Source organism: Pempheris klunzingeri, chromosome 1 (assembly GCF_042242105.1).
Source record: "Pempheris klunzingeri isolate RE-2024b chromosome 1, fPemKlu1.hap1, whole genome shotgun sequence".
Classification (NCBI taxonomy): domain Eukaryota; kingdom Metazoa; phylum Chordata; class Actinopteri; order Acropomatiformes; family Pempheridae; genus Pempheris; species Pempheris klunzingeri.
Genome location: NC_092012.1, coordinates 20098466 through 20111733, shown reverse-complemented (window position 1 = coordinate 20111733; position 13268 = coordinate 20098466). Strand labels below are relative to the sequence as shown.

Genomic DNA, 13268 nt, shown 5'->3' with positions numbered 1-13268 from the left:
AACAACCCTGAGTGGCAGCCAAAGATTTGAAGGCATCATTGGAACTGGCTAACATCTGTCTTCATGAGTCTACAGTACGTAAAACATTGAAGCCGCTGCTTACTAAAAAGACCATTGCTGCATGCCTGAAGTTTGCAAAAGAGCACATTGACACTCCACAGTGGTATGGGCAAAATGTTTTGTGGACTGATGAAACTAAGATTGAACTATTTGGAAAGAACACACAGCACTACATCTGGCGTAAAAAGGGCACTGCATCATCATGAAAACATCATCCCAACCATAAAGTATGGTGGAGGAAACATCATGATTTGGCCTGCTTTGCTGCATCAGGGCCTGGCCAGCTTGCAATCATTGAGGGGAAGACGGATTCCCAAGTGTATCAAAAAATTCTTCAGGATAATGTGAGAATGTCTGTACATCAGCTGAAACTCTGTAGAAGTTGGGTAATGCAACGGGACAATGACCCAAAACAACAGAATGGCTTCAGAAAAACCAAATCCGCCTTTTGGAGTGAAGTCAGAGCCCAGACCTCAACCCAATAGAGATGCTACAGAATGACTTGAGGAGAGCCATACACATGAGACGTCCACAGAATATGACAGAGCTAAAGCAGTTCTGCCAGGAAGAATGGGCTAAAATTGATCCACAGCTACAGGAAGCGCCTGGTTGAGGTTATTGCTGCCAAGGGGGGGTCAACCAGTTATTAATTCCAAGGGTTCACTTACTTTTTCCACTACCACTTTGAATGTTGAATGAGTGTGTTCAATAAAGACATGAAAGATCAGAATTTTTTTTGTGTTATTATTTTAGGCACATTATATTAGTCAATTCCCTTGACTTAGATGAAGATCAGATCACATTTTATGACAAAGTAATGCAGAAAACCATGAAATTCCAAAAGGTTCACATACCTTTTCTTGCCACTGTAGTACAACAGCAATGTCTATGTGCTGTAAATGTATTATTCAGGGACAATGCACATTGGTCAACATCACTGTAAATGTTCAAGTGATAAAAATGATAATTTTCTGTTGACTGTTGTCTCTTGGCCAAATGTTTAATTAGCCAATCAAACAACAATGAGATTAGCAGTAGAGGAAGTGCTCAGGTCTTTTAATTATTTAATAGTAGAATTATCACAGTGTAGAAATAATGTCCTGCAATCAAAACTTTACTTAAGTAAAAATACAAAAGTATTAATACCAAAAAGTACTAATTTTATTCAGAATAATGTGGATTATAATGAGTAATACATTAATGTGTACAATTGCTAATTTTGATTACTTTAAATATCGCCTGCTTGCTTATCCTTCCTCTTATTTCATTTTAACCTATAGTAATCGATCATATTTCATTCATTGATTATACATTGTATTATTCATCTGAATCTGTAAAGTAACTAAAATGATCAAATAACTGCAGTGGAGTAACAAGAAGAAGATTTGCTTCTGAGCTGTGGTGAACGGGAAGCACAAAGTAGCAGAAAATGGTAATACTTAAATAAGTAGTCAGTTTAAAATTGCACTTAAGTACGGCACTTGAGCAAAAGTACTCCGTTAATTTTTTGTCCCTGAATAAAACACAACATGTATTAGAGCAAGGAGAAACAGGTGAAAACATGAGGCTGCTAAACAACGAAAATATCAATATAATAATCGAAAAAATTTACTCAAAGTATTAAAAGGAAAAAAGTACAAATGTGGAAAAATATCACCTTTATGCAAGTATAGATTAGACCTATATCTTTAGATTATTATTACTGAGGCATTCATGTAAAAGCTGCATTTTCACTGTTAGGACTGCAACTAATAATTATTTTTATTATGGATGAGTCTGCTGGTTAGTTTGTAAAAAATAAAAAAATAAAAAACAATTGAGAGAATTGCGGTCACAATTAAGCAGAGCCCAAAGTGACACCTTCACAATGCTTGTTTTGTCCAACCAATAGTGCAAAATTCAAAATCGTTAAAGATAAATTACAATTACTAAAAGCAAATTCTCACAATTGGGAAACTGGAACCATGAAATGTTTTTTTTGTGTTAAAAATGACTAGATTATTATCAAAATAACTGCCACTTAATTTTTTGTAAATCGACTAATCATTTCAGCTGTACTTGTCTATACTGTTGGGTGGTTTCATTTATATCATAATAGCATATTTCATGAGCTCTTCGTATGATTTAAAAACTAGCATAAATGTGAGATAGGTAACTAAAGCAGTCAAATAAATGCAGTGAAGTGAGAAGATTTCCCCCTGAAGTGTAGTGGAGAAGAAGTGGAGAACCTGCAGTGAGCAGGTGAGATCCTCCTCTTTACACCCAGCACCAGCGCCGCGTCAGTGCGCTCTCCTGTCCAGCAGGGGGCGGTGAGCGCCACAGCGGACGCCCAGAGCAGCGCAGAGGAAGAAGCAGGCAGCTCACACAGAGCTGATTAGGGTGCTGCTCGGCAGACACAGGTGGAGCTCGGTGGCATCTGACGGGAGAACCGTAAACAGAACAAACCATGACGAACGAAGGTATAGAGGGGACGGAGAGGTTCCTGAGCCCGGGGAGAGGCAGAGGCCTGCGGGCGCTGAGGCACTTCGCGGTGGGTGAGCTGGTGTTCGCCTGTCCTGCCTACTCCTACGTGTTGACAGTGAATGAGAGGGGAGCGCACTGTGAGCACTGCTTCACCAGGTAACACTGTTCTAACAGTTCTCCCAGGAGCTGCTGCTAAAGCACCTCTGTGGCTCTTAGCTTCAGGCTGGTGGTTTAAAAGGCAGCAAAGCGAGCAGCGTGTCCACTCGGACGCTGGCTAGCCCCTCCACCTAAGCTAGGTTAGCTAGAAAACCTCTGGACGTAAACCTACGTGGCTGGTTCGGACTTAAATGGGTCAGTGCGGGGAAGCAGCTCACCTGACAGACAGACTGCAGAGGCAGGACAGTCTGCAAGAGATGCCAGCATTCACTTAGAGGTGCTCTTTAAAGCCAAAATGTAAGAGCATGCTTTCCTGTAGTCTTCACCTATATAGTGCCAGTACATAATCTTAAACAGGCTGCTCATCCTTTTAAATAACATACTTGGGTCTTTTCTCTGTGTCACTGTGTGACATTTCTGCTTTCACATGAAGGCACTGTCTGTTCCTCAAAGTGTTCATCCTTACAAATCCTGCATCTGCTTTATGCACTTAAAAACCAGCCAGGAGACAGAAATCCTGCAGTGCCTGTGACACCAGAGTCTGTCTCTATATTTACAGGTTTAAAGCTTCACTTCTTTATCATTAGGACAGATTAAGAACAGGATTTTGAGTCATTTGCTGGTAGTTTGGTGAGCCAATTCTTGCACCAATATGATGTGCGGTGGTTAGAAAGGCCAGCCTACAACTTTCCTAGTTTACTGACATGTGTAGGTGTGTGTAGGCATACTGTGTCAAAACCTAAAGAGAGTTAAAAGGGCACTGGCCCTTTTTTTTCAAGGTTCAGCCCTCTAGTCTGCCTACCTGTCTTGTTGAGATCTCATGCACTGACTCTCTTTATGAGACTCTGTAGAGTTAAAACAACTGTCTCCCTCACGCACACTCACACACTCACTTTCACACACACACAAGTGTCCTACCGAAGCTGCTGTTAAGGTTTGTGGAGCAGTAAAAGGTTAAGGTGCTAAATATAGTCGTCCATGTGTCCCAAGAGATGAGAAGGCCAGGGGTGCATGTGTGCATTGGGGGTGTGTGTGTGTGTGTGCCTTTGCTAATATACAGTCAGAAGCTCTCCAAATGTTAATGTGTGTATGAATTAAATAAATAAGGTATCTGAATAGAATCACAGCTAAATAACTTCTGTTGTTGTTTGAGCTTACGTGATGTGGATTTGTGTGTCCCACCTTTTCTTACAGGGCAAAAAAACCTGAAAGACTCATTCACTATTAGTCAGAAAAGGAGAATAAAACGGTATCATATTACAACTAGCTGTTAGTAAATCTCTTTTATTTGATTCCATGTCCACCCACTGAAGTGCAGCAGATAAAGGTCACTCCTCAGATGAAGTTGTACACAATGTAAAGTCACACTTGTCCATTTGTCACAGCTATGGTGGAGTAACTTGTGTGTGTTTTCATGTCATTACAGGAGAGAAGACCTTTTTAAGTGTGGCAAATGTAAGCAGGCCTACTACTGCAATGTCGACTGTCAGGTAAGAGTGCTTTGTGCTTCCTTTTTATACATTGTCGTGGAGAGCTTGCAGCTTTTATGTATGAGCGTGTGCTAGTTTCCACAAATAACTAAAGGAACTTACAGTGAATGTATTACTGCTAACAGTCATTTCTATAGAAATATGTTGCCCTGTTTTAGTCTTCATTTGCTTGCTTTCTGTTTTGGTTCTCTGTTTTTGGATATTGTCAGAAGTTAATCAGTGTGACATTTGTGTGCCAAAGATGATCCTTTTGCTTCACCAGTACCACCACAGAGTGAATTAAAGGGAGTTATTTTTTGTTCTCGTGACCCTCCGTGGGACCCTGGACCACACACCGAGAAACATTTCAGCAGAGCTCCAGCAAAAGATTGAGAGAGCACATGCTCGCGCTGTTGTTGCTATGACGATTCAGTCTGTCCTCCCTCCGCCTCTGTCTCGTTTTACTTTCATGGCACAAAACACTCTTGGTGCACTGCAGTAAAATCGAGGAGTTTTCTTGTCTGTGAGAGATAGCAAGAGACTGGGCTACAAGTGCTTTGACTGATGATTTATGATGATGATAATAAAATCATTTATCATCCTCCAAGTTGCTTTAATTATCTCTTACTCTCACCTTCCTGCTCTTTGTCCCTCTCTGTTTGTGTTTTGAAGTTGTCATTTCACGTTTTCTGCTAAATGGCACTACTTACTATAGTAATAGAGGATTAGTCACTGTTATCATATCTCTCTTTTTCTGTGTGTATGTGTTCATATTTCTGCAGAGAGGTGATTGGTCCATGCATAAGGTGGAGTGTGTAGCTATGTGTGCGTATGGGGAAAACTGGTGTCCATCAGAGACCGTCAGACTGGTGGCTAGACTCATCATGAAACAGGTAAAGTAATAAGAATAAGAAGTGTTTCAGTATTCAGAGACGTCTTTTTATTGACAGCAAACATAAACAGCAAGAGAAAAGTAAGCAAACGGAGAGAAGATGCTTATTACAGAATATCTGAAATTTAGGGAAAGACGTGAAACATTTGCTTCTAATTTTTTACAAAAATGTAATAAAACACATTTTAAACTGAAATCAAAATTAGACTGAAGAAAAACAGCCTTTTATTTCTTACATCATTAGTAATGTTATTGGTCACAACAGTGATTTTCCTGCCAGCACAAATGCAAGGAAGACTCTAACGACCAGCCTGTGTTTGAGAGCCGATGGCTCTCGGAGGAGGAGCCTTGTGAGAATGTGAATGGAAAGTCGATTCAAAGTTTAGGACCTTTAAACAAACTTTGAGGAAGATAAACAGTCAAATAAAATGAATGCCTGCCTTCACTGGAGCAGCGACGCAGTGAATAAACTGCTCTCCGTTTCATCTGTATACCTTTTGCATGAGTGGTGTCACAGGAGTATCGTGGGTGTCATTTCTCTCCTATTCCTTTATTGCAGTTCAGTTGGTCTGAGTGGCATCATGAGCCACCTAACAGAAACAATTAAATCAAAGTAAACTATACTCTTGCATTGTTAAAATAGCGTTATTGTGTTGTAAATTTAACTGGAGTCGGTCCCATTGAACACCAAAGTTCCTGAAACCAGTTGCTCCTGTCGCCCAGTTGTGCTTAGCAGCTGCTGTACTTGTGTTCTATGTGTGTTCTAGTGTTTTAATGTCTTGTGCATTTTATTTTGAATAAAATGATCTTATGGGTCTCAAATGTGTGTCGTGTTGCAGAGAGTCACAACAGAGCGCACCCCTTCAGAAAAGCTGCTACTGCTCAAAGAGTTTGAATCCCGTAAGTTGGTGTGTGTGTGTGAGAGAGTGAGAGAGAATACATGAGCATTTAGTTACATTTGCGTGCACTTTTAGTTACATGGCGCAGTGTGTGTGTGATCTTTCTGTGTCTCTGCAGTTGTAGCTGTGTGTCTATTAATATCCTGTGCTGTAGCCTCCAGTCCTGGTTCTGTCTCTTTCATTCACTCCAAGTCTGCAGAGCACTGGGACTTAAATCCCAAGCTTCTGGGTGCAGTAATTTCATGTTCTCTCCCCTTTTTTAAAAAAAAAACCCACACTACTGCCACCATGCCCTTGAGCAAGGTACTTAACCCTCTGCTGTGAGACTGATTATACTGAGAGGCTTGTAGATGCTAATTTTTACAGTATTTTTCTTTTTTTTTTTTGTTCTTTTTAGATGACTAACTCTAAAGTATTCAGGCTGTATAAAAATGTAGTTGTCCTAATCATACACTTTACAAATTGATAAACATGTTTATTTGTAAAAACACAAAAAACAAGACGGTGTTCTATCTGAGCACCCACCGACGGTTTTCCCAGCTCCGTTTGGTATAATCATTTAGTCTGAGCTGTTGTTGCAGGCTCAGATGTGTCATCAGAGGATTGTCACAGAATTAACCTTCACACCTGTCTCTCGTGCACACAAAGCAAATCATTGGCCAGCTGCTGCCACCAGACTGTGCCTGTGTGACTGGCAATGACACATGGCCTATAGCGACAGCAGATCCTACACTTTACTAACTCTGAATGGTTCCACTAAGGAGCCATGTGATCGAGTCTCAATTCAGAAAACAGAATACAATGTATGTTGTTTGACTTTTTGTTTATTCTCTTCTTTCTTTGGTGTCTTATCTGTCTCTGTTTTTTTCATTGCGTTTCCCAGATTTAGATAAGATGGACAGTGAGAAGGAGGAGATGAACCAGACAGACATAGCAGCGCTGCACCATTTCTACTCCAGACACATCAGTGACCTCCCCAACGATCACGCCCTCACTGAGCTCTTTGCACAGGTAACCTCAGATGACACTTCTCCCCAAAGCTTATTTGGATCATGGGATGTTCCAGGTTTCTTTGGTTGGCTTTAGACTCACTCTGTATAGTGGTAAAACTGGATGCTTAATCATAATAATGAATAGATCAGTCTTGTATTGCTAAAAACGATAATAGCTTCTTACAGGAATTAGTTCCTACATACAATCCCTAATGCGGAGCTGTGGCTCTGCATCTACCTAAACAGTCGATGCTTTTACTCCTCTTAGCACTACAACTAAGCAAAAGCTTTTCACAATTGAGCAGGTGTATCCACAGTGCCTGGATCTTTTAAAGAGGTGCTTTTCCTAGACACCTCATTGATTTTAGTTTCCGACACTCCTAGAAGATCCAGGATTCATGGGAGGATCCAGGATAGTGGGCTTGGTGTGTTTACTTACAGGTTTTGGCTCCCACATTAACAAGCACTGACCTTTCGTGGTCTGTGTTGGCAGTTACACACTGGAGCACATGTAGAGGGGAAACCGGGATCCGTATCACACACGCCTACTAGTCCCGTCAGTTTATCTCTACAGCTCTGTAGCAATGTGATCTGTCAGTGCTGCCGTCTCCTTTTTCTCCACGCTACACCAACGGCCTTTTTGGCTTCGTATCTCACAGCCACATTTAATCTCCACTACCGGATTTCCTCCCCTGTGGGTGGCGGGTGCTAGACTACAAGTTAGTAGAGGGTGATTCCAGCTATACTATCATATTACTCACCCTGCTGTTTTCTGTCTCCGTCTCCACCTGTTTGTTTATGTCTTTCTTTCTGTCTTCCGTGCTCTGTCCCTCCTCCTCTCTTGTTTTTTTTTTTTTCTTTGTGTCTCCAGGTTAACTGTAATGGTTTTACCATAGAGGATGAGGAACTCTCCCATCTGGGATCAGCTGTTTTTCCTGAGTAAGTACTTCATGTTATCACATCATCAACAGTCCATCCATTTATCAGCGTGTTTCACTCTGCTGATAATATTGGTAATGAGAGTATTTGTCAACAGTTACAAATAAAATACATCTCCTCCTCAGTGCCCTTCCTTTAACCTGTCAAGCTGTTTTTTTGCAATTTTGTTTTCAGTCTGTTTCCCTGCTGCTTCGGATTTGTCTCGTTATTTTAGTCTTCTTTTTTTGTCAATGTAGCATACATGAACCATCATGTTGTCCCAACGTCATTCTGTATCCACAGGCATCTTTTCAACCTTTTGTGATTCTCTCTCTCTTCCCTCCAGTGTAGCACTGATGAATCACAGCTGTAGTCCTAATGTCATAGTGACTTATAAAGGCACCGTGGCTGAGGTCAGAGCTGTTAAAGAGATAAACCCTGGAGAAGAGGTAAGTGAACATACAATCCTGAAGAAATGCAGAATCTAATTACAGTCGTTATTTTGATAAAAAAGGATGTTTGTTTTTTTTTTGTCTTTACTTATCTCCTCCCCCCCTCTCTCTGTAGATCTTCAACAGTTACATAGACCTGCTCTATCCTACAGAGGACAGGAGAGAGAGGCTGCTGGATTCCTACTTCTTCACATGCCAGTGTACTGAGTGCAGCACCAAGTCTAAGGTACCATTGCTTTTGTCTCTCTTCATAAACTTTTGATCTTTGATGTGTATAATGTAGGTGTGAATGTGGCAAATAAATGTAGATTACAGCTTGTGTTTACGTACCAATTCTCACCATCAACGTATGAGAGCGTTGTATGATAAAAGGCTCAGTCGTATGTTATCGTACATTTGTTTCCTATGTTATTTCTTTCCATCTCCTAGGACAAAGAAAAAATGGAGATCAGGAAGCTGAGTTCTCCACCAGAGCCAGCGGAAATCCAATCCATGGTCCGTTACGCCAAGAATGTCATTGAGGAGTTCAGGAGAGCCAAACACTACAAGAATATCCTTTTCTTCAGTTTATGGCTGATTTAACCCTCTCAGTCTGTCAGTTTGTCTTCTATCTTTATCAATGACAGCCTTTCACTCCCCAGCCTCCTCCTCTGTCTCTGTCCACATTATTCCTTGACTCTCTGGCACCCCCCAGTGAGCTGCTGGAGATGTGTGAGCTTAGTCTAGAGAAGATGGGAGCGATATTTGCAGACACCAACGTCTACATGCTGCACATGATGTATCAGGCCATGGGTGTCTGCCTCTACATGCAGGACTGGGATGGAGCCATGCGATACGGAGAGAAGATCATTCTGCCATATAGGTAAGTTGAACTGTTGGGGATCTGCAGGGAGGCAGTAATGTAGTCACAGTAGATCCCTGTAAGTCAATCACTTATACAGCAGCACCATATGGTACAGAGGTGGAATATAAAGCCCTGTAAAAAGTCGTGGCTGGCGGTCTGCCTCACCTAGAATATATGCACAACAGCATTTTATATTGTGTTCCTTTTGTGCACTCTCAAGCTTGATAATGCTAAACATATTTTCCTTCCGGTATACAACATTCAGCCACACTACTTTATCTTTTATTTATCTTTTGCTGTTGTACTCCTGCAGTGTGATGTGAACTTTTGTCGCACTACAACCAAACCAAATGTAACATTAATTATAGATTACATCTTGTTTCCTCTCATGTTCACGGTTTCGCTTTATTCATGAATTATATTCCGTCCTCAGTGTCCACTACCCTGCTTACTCTCTGAACGTGGCCTCTATGTATCTGAAACTGGGACGTCTGTATTTTGGGCTGGAGAAGAAGAAACAAGGAGTCAAAGCTCTGAAGAAGGTACATTTACAGAGATTTCATCTGGTGGTGTTTCATTACGTGGCAAAGGGAAGATAGAAAATTCTGTGGGCTCCAAAGATGGAGAAGAGTAAGGACTGAAATTTTAGTAGAAGATAAGTGAGCTGTAAAAGGCAACTGCAGTCAGAATAACTAAAGTTAAAAGAATAAAGTGCTTGATCCACAGAATAACCTGATGGCCATTCATTCCCATATCTTATGCAGTCAAAATGTGTTGGGAGCTGAGCACATCAAACATTTTTCTTCCGTCTCTTTTCAGGCCGTTGCCATCATGGAGGTGGCTCATGGGAAAGATCACCATTATGTAGCAGAAGTCAAACGAGAAATCGAGGAGCAGAAGTAAATGAGGTGCAGCAGGAGGAGCAGAAAGATTTTAAGAGAGGCACTGGATTGGGGAACCTCTCTAAAGCAACAAAAATATACGTCACGACTGCATGTCATGCATCCTATACCTCTGTTTTCTGTTGCCCTCTCCTCATGCCTCTTTTAGGCAGGGTTTCTATTTTCATGTCTATCATCAACATATTCTGGCTGAGCATGATCATCTTTTGTGTCTGCAGCTGCCCATTACCTGCCAGACCAGGAGGTGAAAGATAAAATGTTTAGAATGAGAAAAGCATCTGAAATACTTTCAGTTTTAACCTTGGAACTTCTTTTTGAAATCTTGTTTTCTGTGTGCTGGAGCTCATTAAACCCATTTGTCACTTATACTGTAACTTAAAAATGGATCAGTGGAAAAAAGAAAAACTTAATTATTGCCTTTTAAAGTTGCCTTTAAGAAAGGCAGCAAGAAACAAAGCTTAGACATGACGGCTGATTAGGCTCAATTCTCTGATGTGAAAGTTTACCCTTTTCTTTTCTTTTCTTTATTTGTCCCTAATGAGCAAAATCCTTCACTGTGTTTTGGAGCCCCATCAACAGCCTATTTCATCATTGTTTAAGTCTTTGGCAGTTTATTCTGCACAGCTTTGCTCCAGAGCAGTAGTACAATGATTTGGGCTTCTGTACAAACTGGTGAATAGTTGTTCCGGAGGGCATTACTACTTATTCACAGACCATGCATTTTGATTCTATCACATAATCAGCAACAGAGTTTCTGGCTTCGTTGATTCTTGTTTAAACTGTGAAAAAATGATGACTGACCATGCATCAGGTACTCTGTAGCAGCGGAGAAGAGAATGCAAAGAACTATTCCTGAGAGAGTACCCAGTGTTTTTATTGGACTATTTTACAGTATGTTTTGCTTGTTTTAAAGAACCAGAAAAAGTCTTGCATGTTTTACTGTTCATGTTTTGTGTTTGTATGTGTGTTTTGTTTTTTCCATATGAGGCTTGTTGACCAAAAGGGCCACGGGTTTAACTGACAAAGAACCAGCTTTTATTCTCTATTCACTCTATCCTTAAACAGGGGTGCTGGTCTGAGACCAGTTTGCCTCTGAAGTCAGAGTGAAGACATTGGTACTATGAGCTGACCAGTGAGCCTGGATCAGAGCCCCATTGCTCTCAGGAATAAAGGCGCAACACTGTAGCTTTTGTTGCCTTTTGTCAAGAGATGCATTATTATACCCTTTTATTGCTTTTTCACAAGCAGCATGAATCCAGATTGTCATTACCCTGAGTATAAAATCACCTAAGCAGCAGTGGGCAGATTACCAACATACTGTAGAACTTGGTAGGATATACCTGTTGGATAAAGTGTGGGGGGATATCGTCCTCCTCATACGCCTTTCATTTTTAACAGGAAATATTTCTTTAAAAGGGGAATGCATTTCCCTTTGATCTCTTTTTTAGTGCAAAGTTAATTTTTGCACTCGTGTTAGCTAAATAGACTGAGATTATTCAAACCGTTATATATAGAAATTTTACCAACATGGCAACTTTTTAGGCAAGCATCTCCTTCAGCAGGAATGGGTACTCAAAACTCTTAAAATCTGTCAGTGGTACAATATGTTGTGATTAATGAAATCATGTCAACAACAAAGTTGGTTAGAAATGCTGGAAGAGTTTCCTGTGTGTAATGGTTTGAAATTACCTCAACTCCAAAATCAAGTAGGAGGCACAGTTACAGGCTGTAAACATAATTTTTTTTCTTTGCTGCAGGTTTGACTAAACCATCATGTAGAAACATGGTGAAGGCGACTGGACTTACTGTCTGTTGCTGCTGTTTTAGATCTGAAGACTGAGCATGCAGTGTGTGAAGGAAGCTTTACTGAAAGATAAGGCAATGGAAAGATCATCACTTGGGCCTTTTAAATTGTATACAACTTTTGTGACAACATGATGTCAAAATGGCAAAGCTATAAGCACATTTTGTGTCTTTTTTATCAGTTTCTGTCAGTGGACAGTTGGCCTGTTTGCAGTATTCACGCTGTGCAAAAAGTCAGAGAATGGATTCCTGCATTTTTTTCATGCCTGTAGCTTCTCCCTCTTGTTTACTACTGATGCAGTTTTATGCACCGCATGAATGGGGGTTACTGAGGGTTAGAGATAGCCCATTACTGAGAGTTGGCTGTGGTTATATTTGTAGCAGCTCCTACACAGGTGACTCTTTCTATCACCTACAAAATGCATCTGGATGGTGCCCGCCTTACAGCTTTGCTTAGGTAATCCAAAAGCACCAATCAGCAACTCTGTTCTACATGTATTTATGTGTATATTTTTACAAAGGGAAGACACAATGAAAACAGGTTTTGTTGGCAGGTTTGCACAAGCCAAAAACATCTAAACCTTCTGTTTGCCAGAATGGAACGCTTTGTTTAATTCCTGGCCAGACTTGGAAGGAAATGCATATGATTTGTTTTTGTTTTTTCTGTGATGACATGAAAGACAAAGCCTGTGGCACAAGGGATAAAACGGTAAAATCAATGTTCATGCTGCACGTATAAGACCAGATGAAAGGCCACCTGGATGATGTTTCCCACCGTTTCTGTAGTGAACTTTACTTTTTCTTGTTACTTACTATGTTATTCTGTTGGAATGCATAATTAAACTCTGAGCCTCAGATTCTTTCTGTACCATGTCAGTGGAACTCAATAAATGACAGTATGGCACTTGATTTGCTGTATATACTTTTTTAACTAGGAAGTCTCTCTAATATCTCTTACAAGGCAGACTTTGCCAAAATGGGAGCGTAAGATATGTATCACACAGTTACATACAGTAAGAAGACATAAATAATTTACATCAGTCGCATACAACACAATAAAACATAAAATAAAACGCTGAGACCAAGCCTGGACCCCCGGTCCCTCAAACCTCAGCACTGCAGTCATGATTACATTTCTGACCCCTAAAAGCATTCAGTTTAATTATACAGCATCTTTAAAATGACCTGTTATAATACTGGTAGACTGTACGTACTGTATCATCATGTCATCTTATGAGGAAACTAAAAGCTGTGCCACTCTCAGATGAACATCTTCAGGCTGAGATCTCAGACCTCAGACAGCTCCTGAGCTTTTCTTAACAATCTAAAGTCTCACATGAGCCTCACCACGTGGGGGCACTGTTGAGTCAGGAAGACAAATGAACCAATCGTGTGCGTTTAATGACGTCACATAAACT

At 40.7% G+C, this 13268-nt stretch overlaps 1 protein-coding gene across 1 annotated transcript; it reads left to right on the top strand.

Moving 5' to 3' along the window:
* Nucleotides 1-2424: 2424 nt before the first annotated feature.
* smyd2a (SET and MYND domain containing 2a) lies at nt 2425-12739 on the top strand. Its single transcript, XM_070834817.1, has 12 exons — nt 2425-2679; nt 4106-4169; nt 4931-5041; nt 5880-5940; nt 6823-6950; nt 7803-7870; nt 8196-8298; nt 8417-8527; nt 8731-8851; nt 8989-9163; nt 9579-9687; nt 9965-12739. The coding sequence occupies exons 1-12, from the start codon at nt 2507-2509 to the stop codon at nt 10046-10048; spliced, it is 1308 nt and encodes a 435-aa protein (XP_070690918.1). The 5' UTR covers nt 2425-2506; the 3' UTR covers nt 10049-12739.
* The last annotated feature ends 529 nt before the right edge of the window (nt 12740-13268 follow it).

Excerpts from the sequence above, each read along its gene's own strand:
- smyd2a (XM_070834817.1), top strand. The coding sequence starts at position 2,507 with ATGACGAACGAAGGTATAGAGGGGACGGAGAGGTTCCTGAGCCCGGGG. Across the intron at positions 4,170-4,930 it reads ACTGCAATGTCGACTGTCAG|AGAGGTGATTGGTCCATGCA; the intron begins GTAAGAGTGCTT and ends ATATTTCTGCAG. Across the intron at positions 5,941-6,822 it reads GCTCAAAGAGTTTGAATCCC|ATTTAGATAAGATGGACAGT; the intron begins GTAAGTTGGTGT and ends TGCGTTTCCCAG.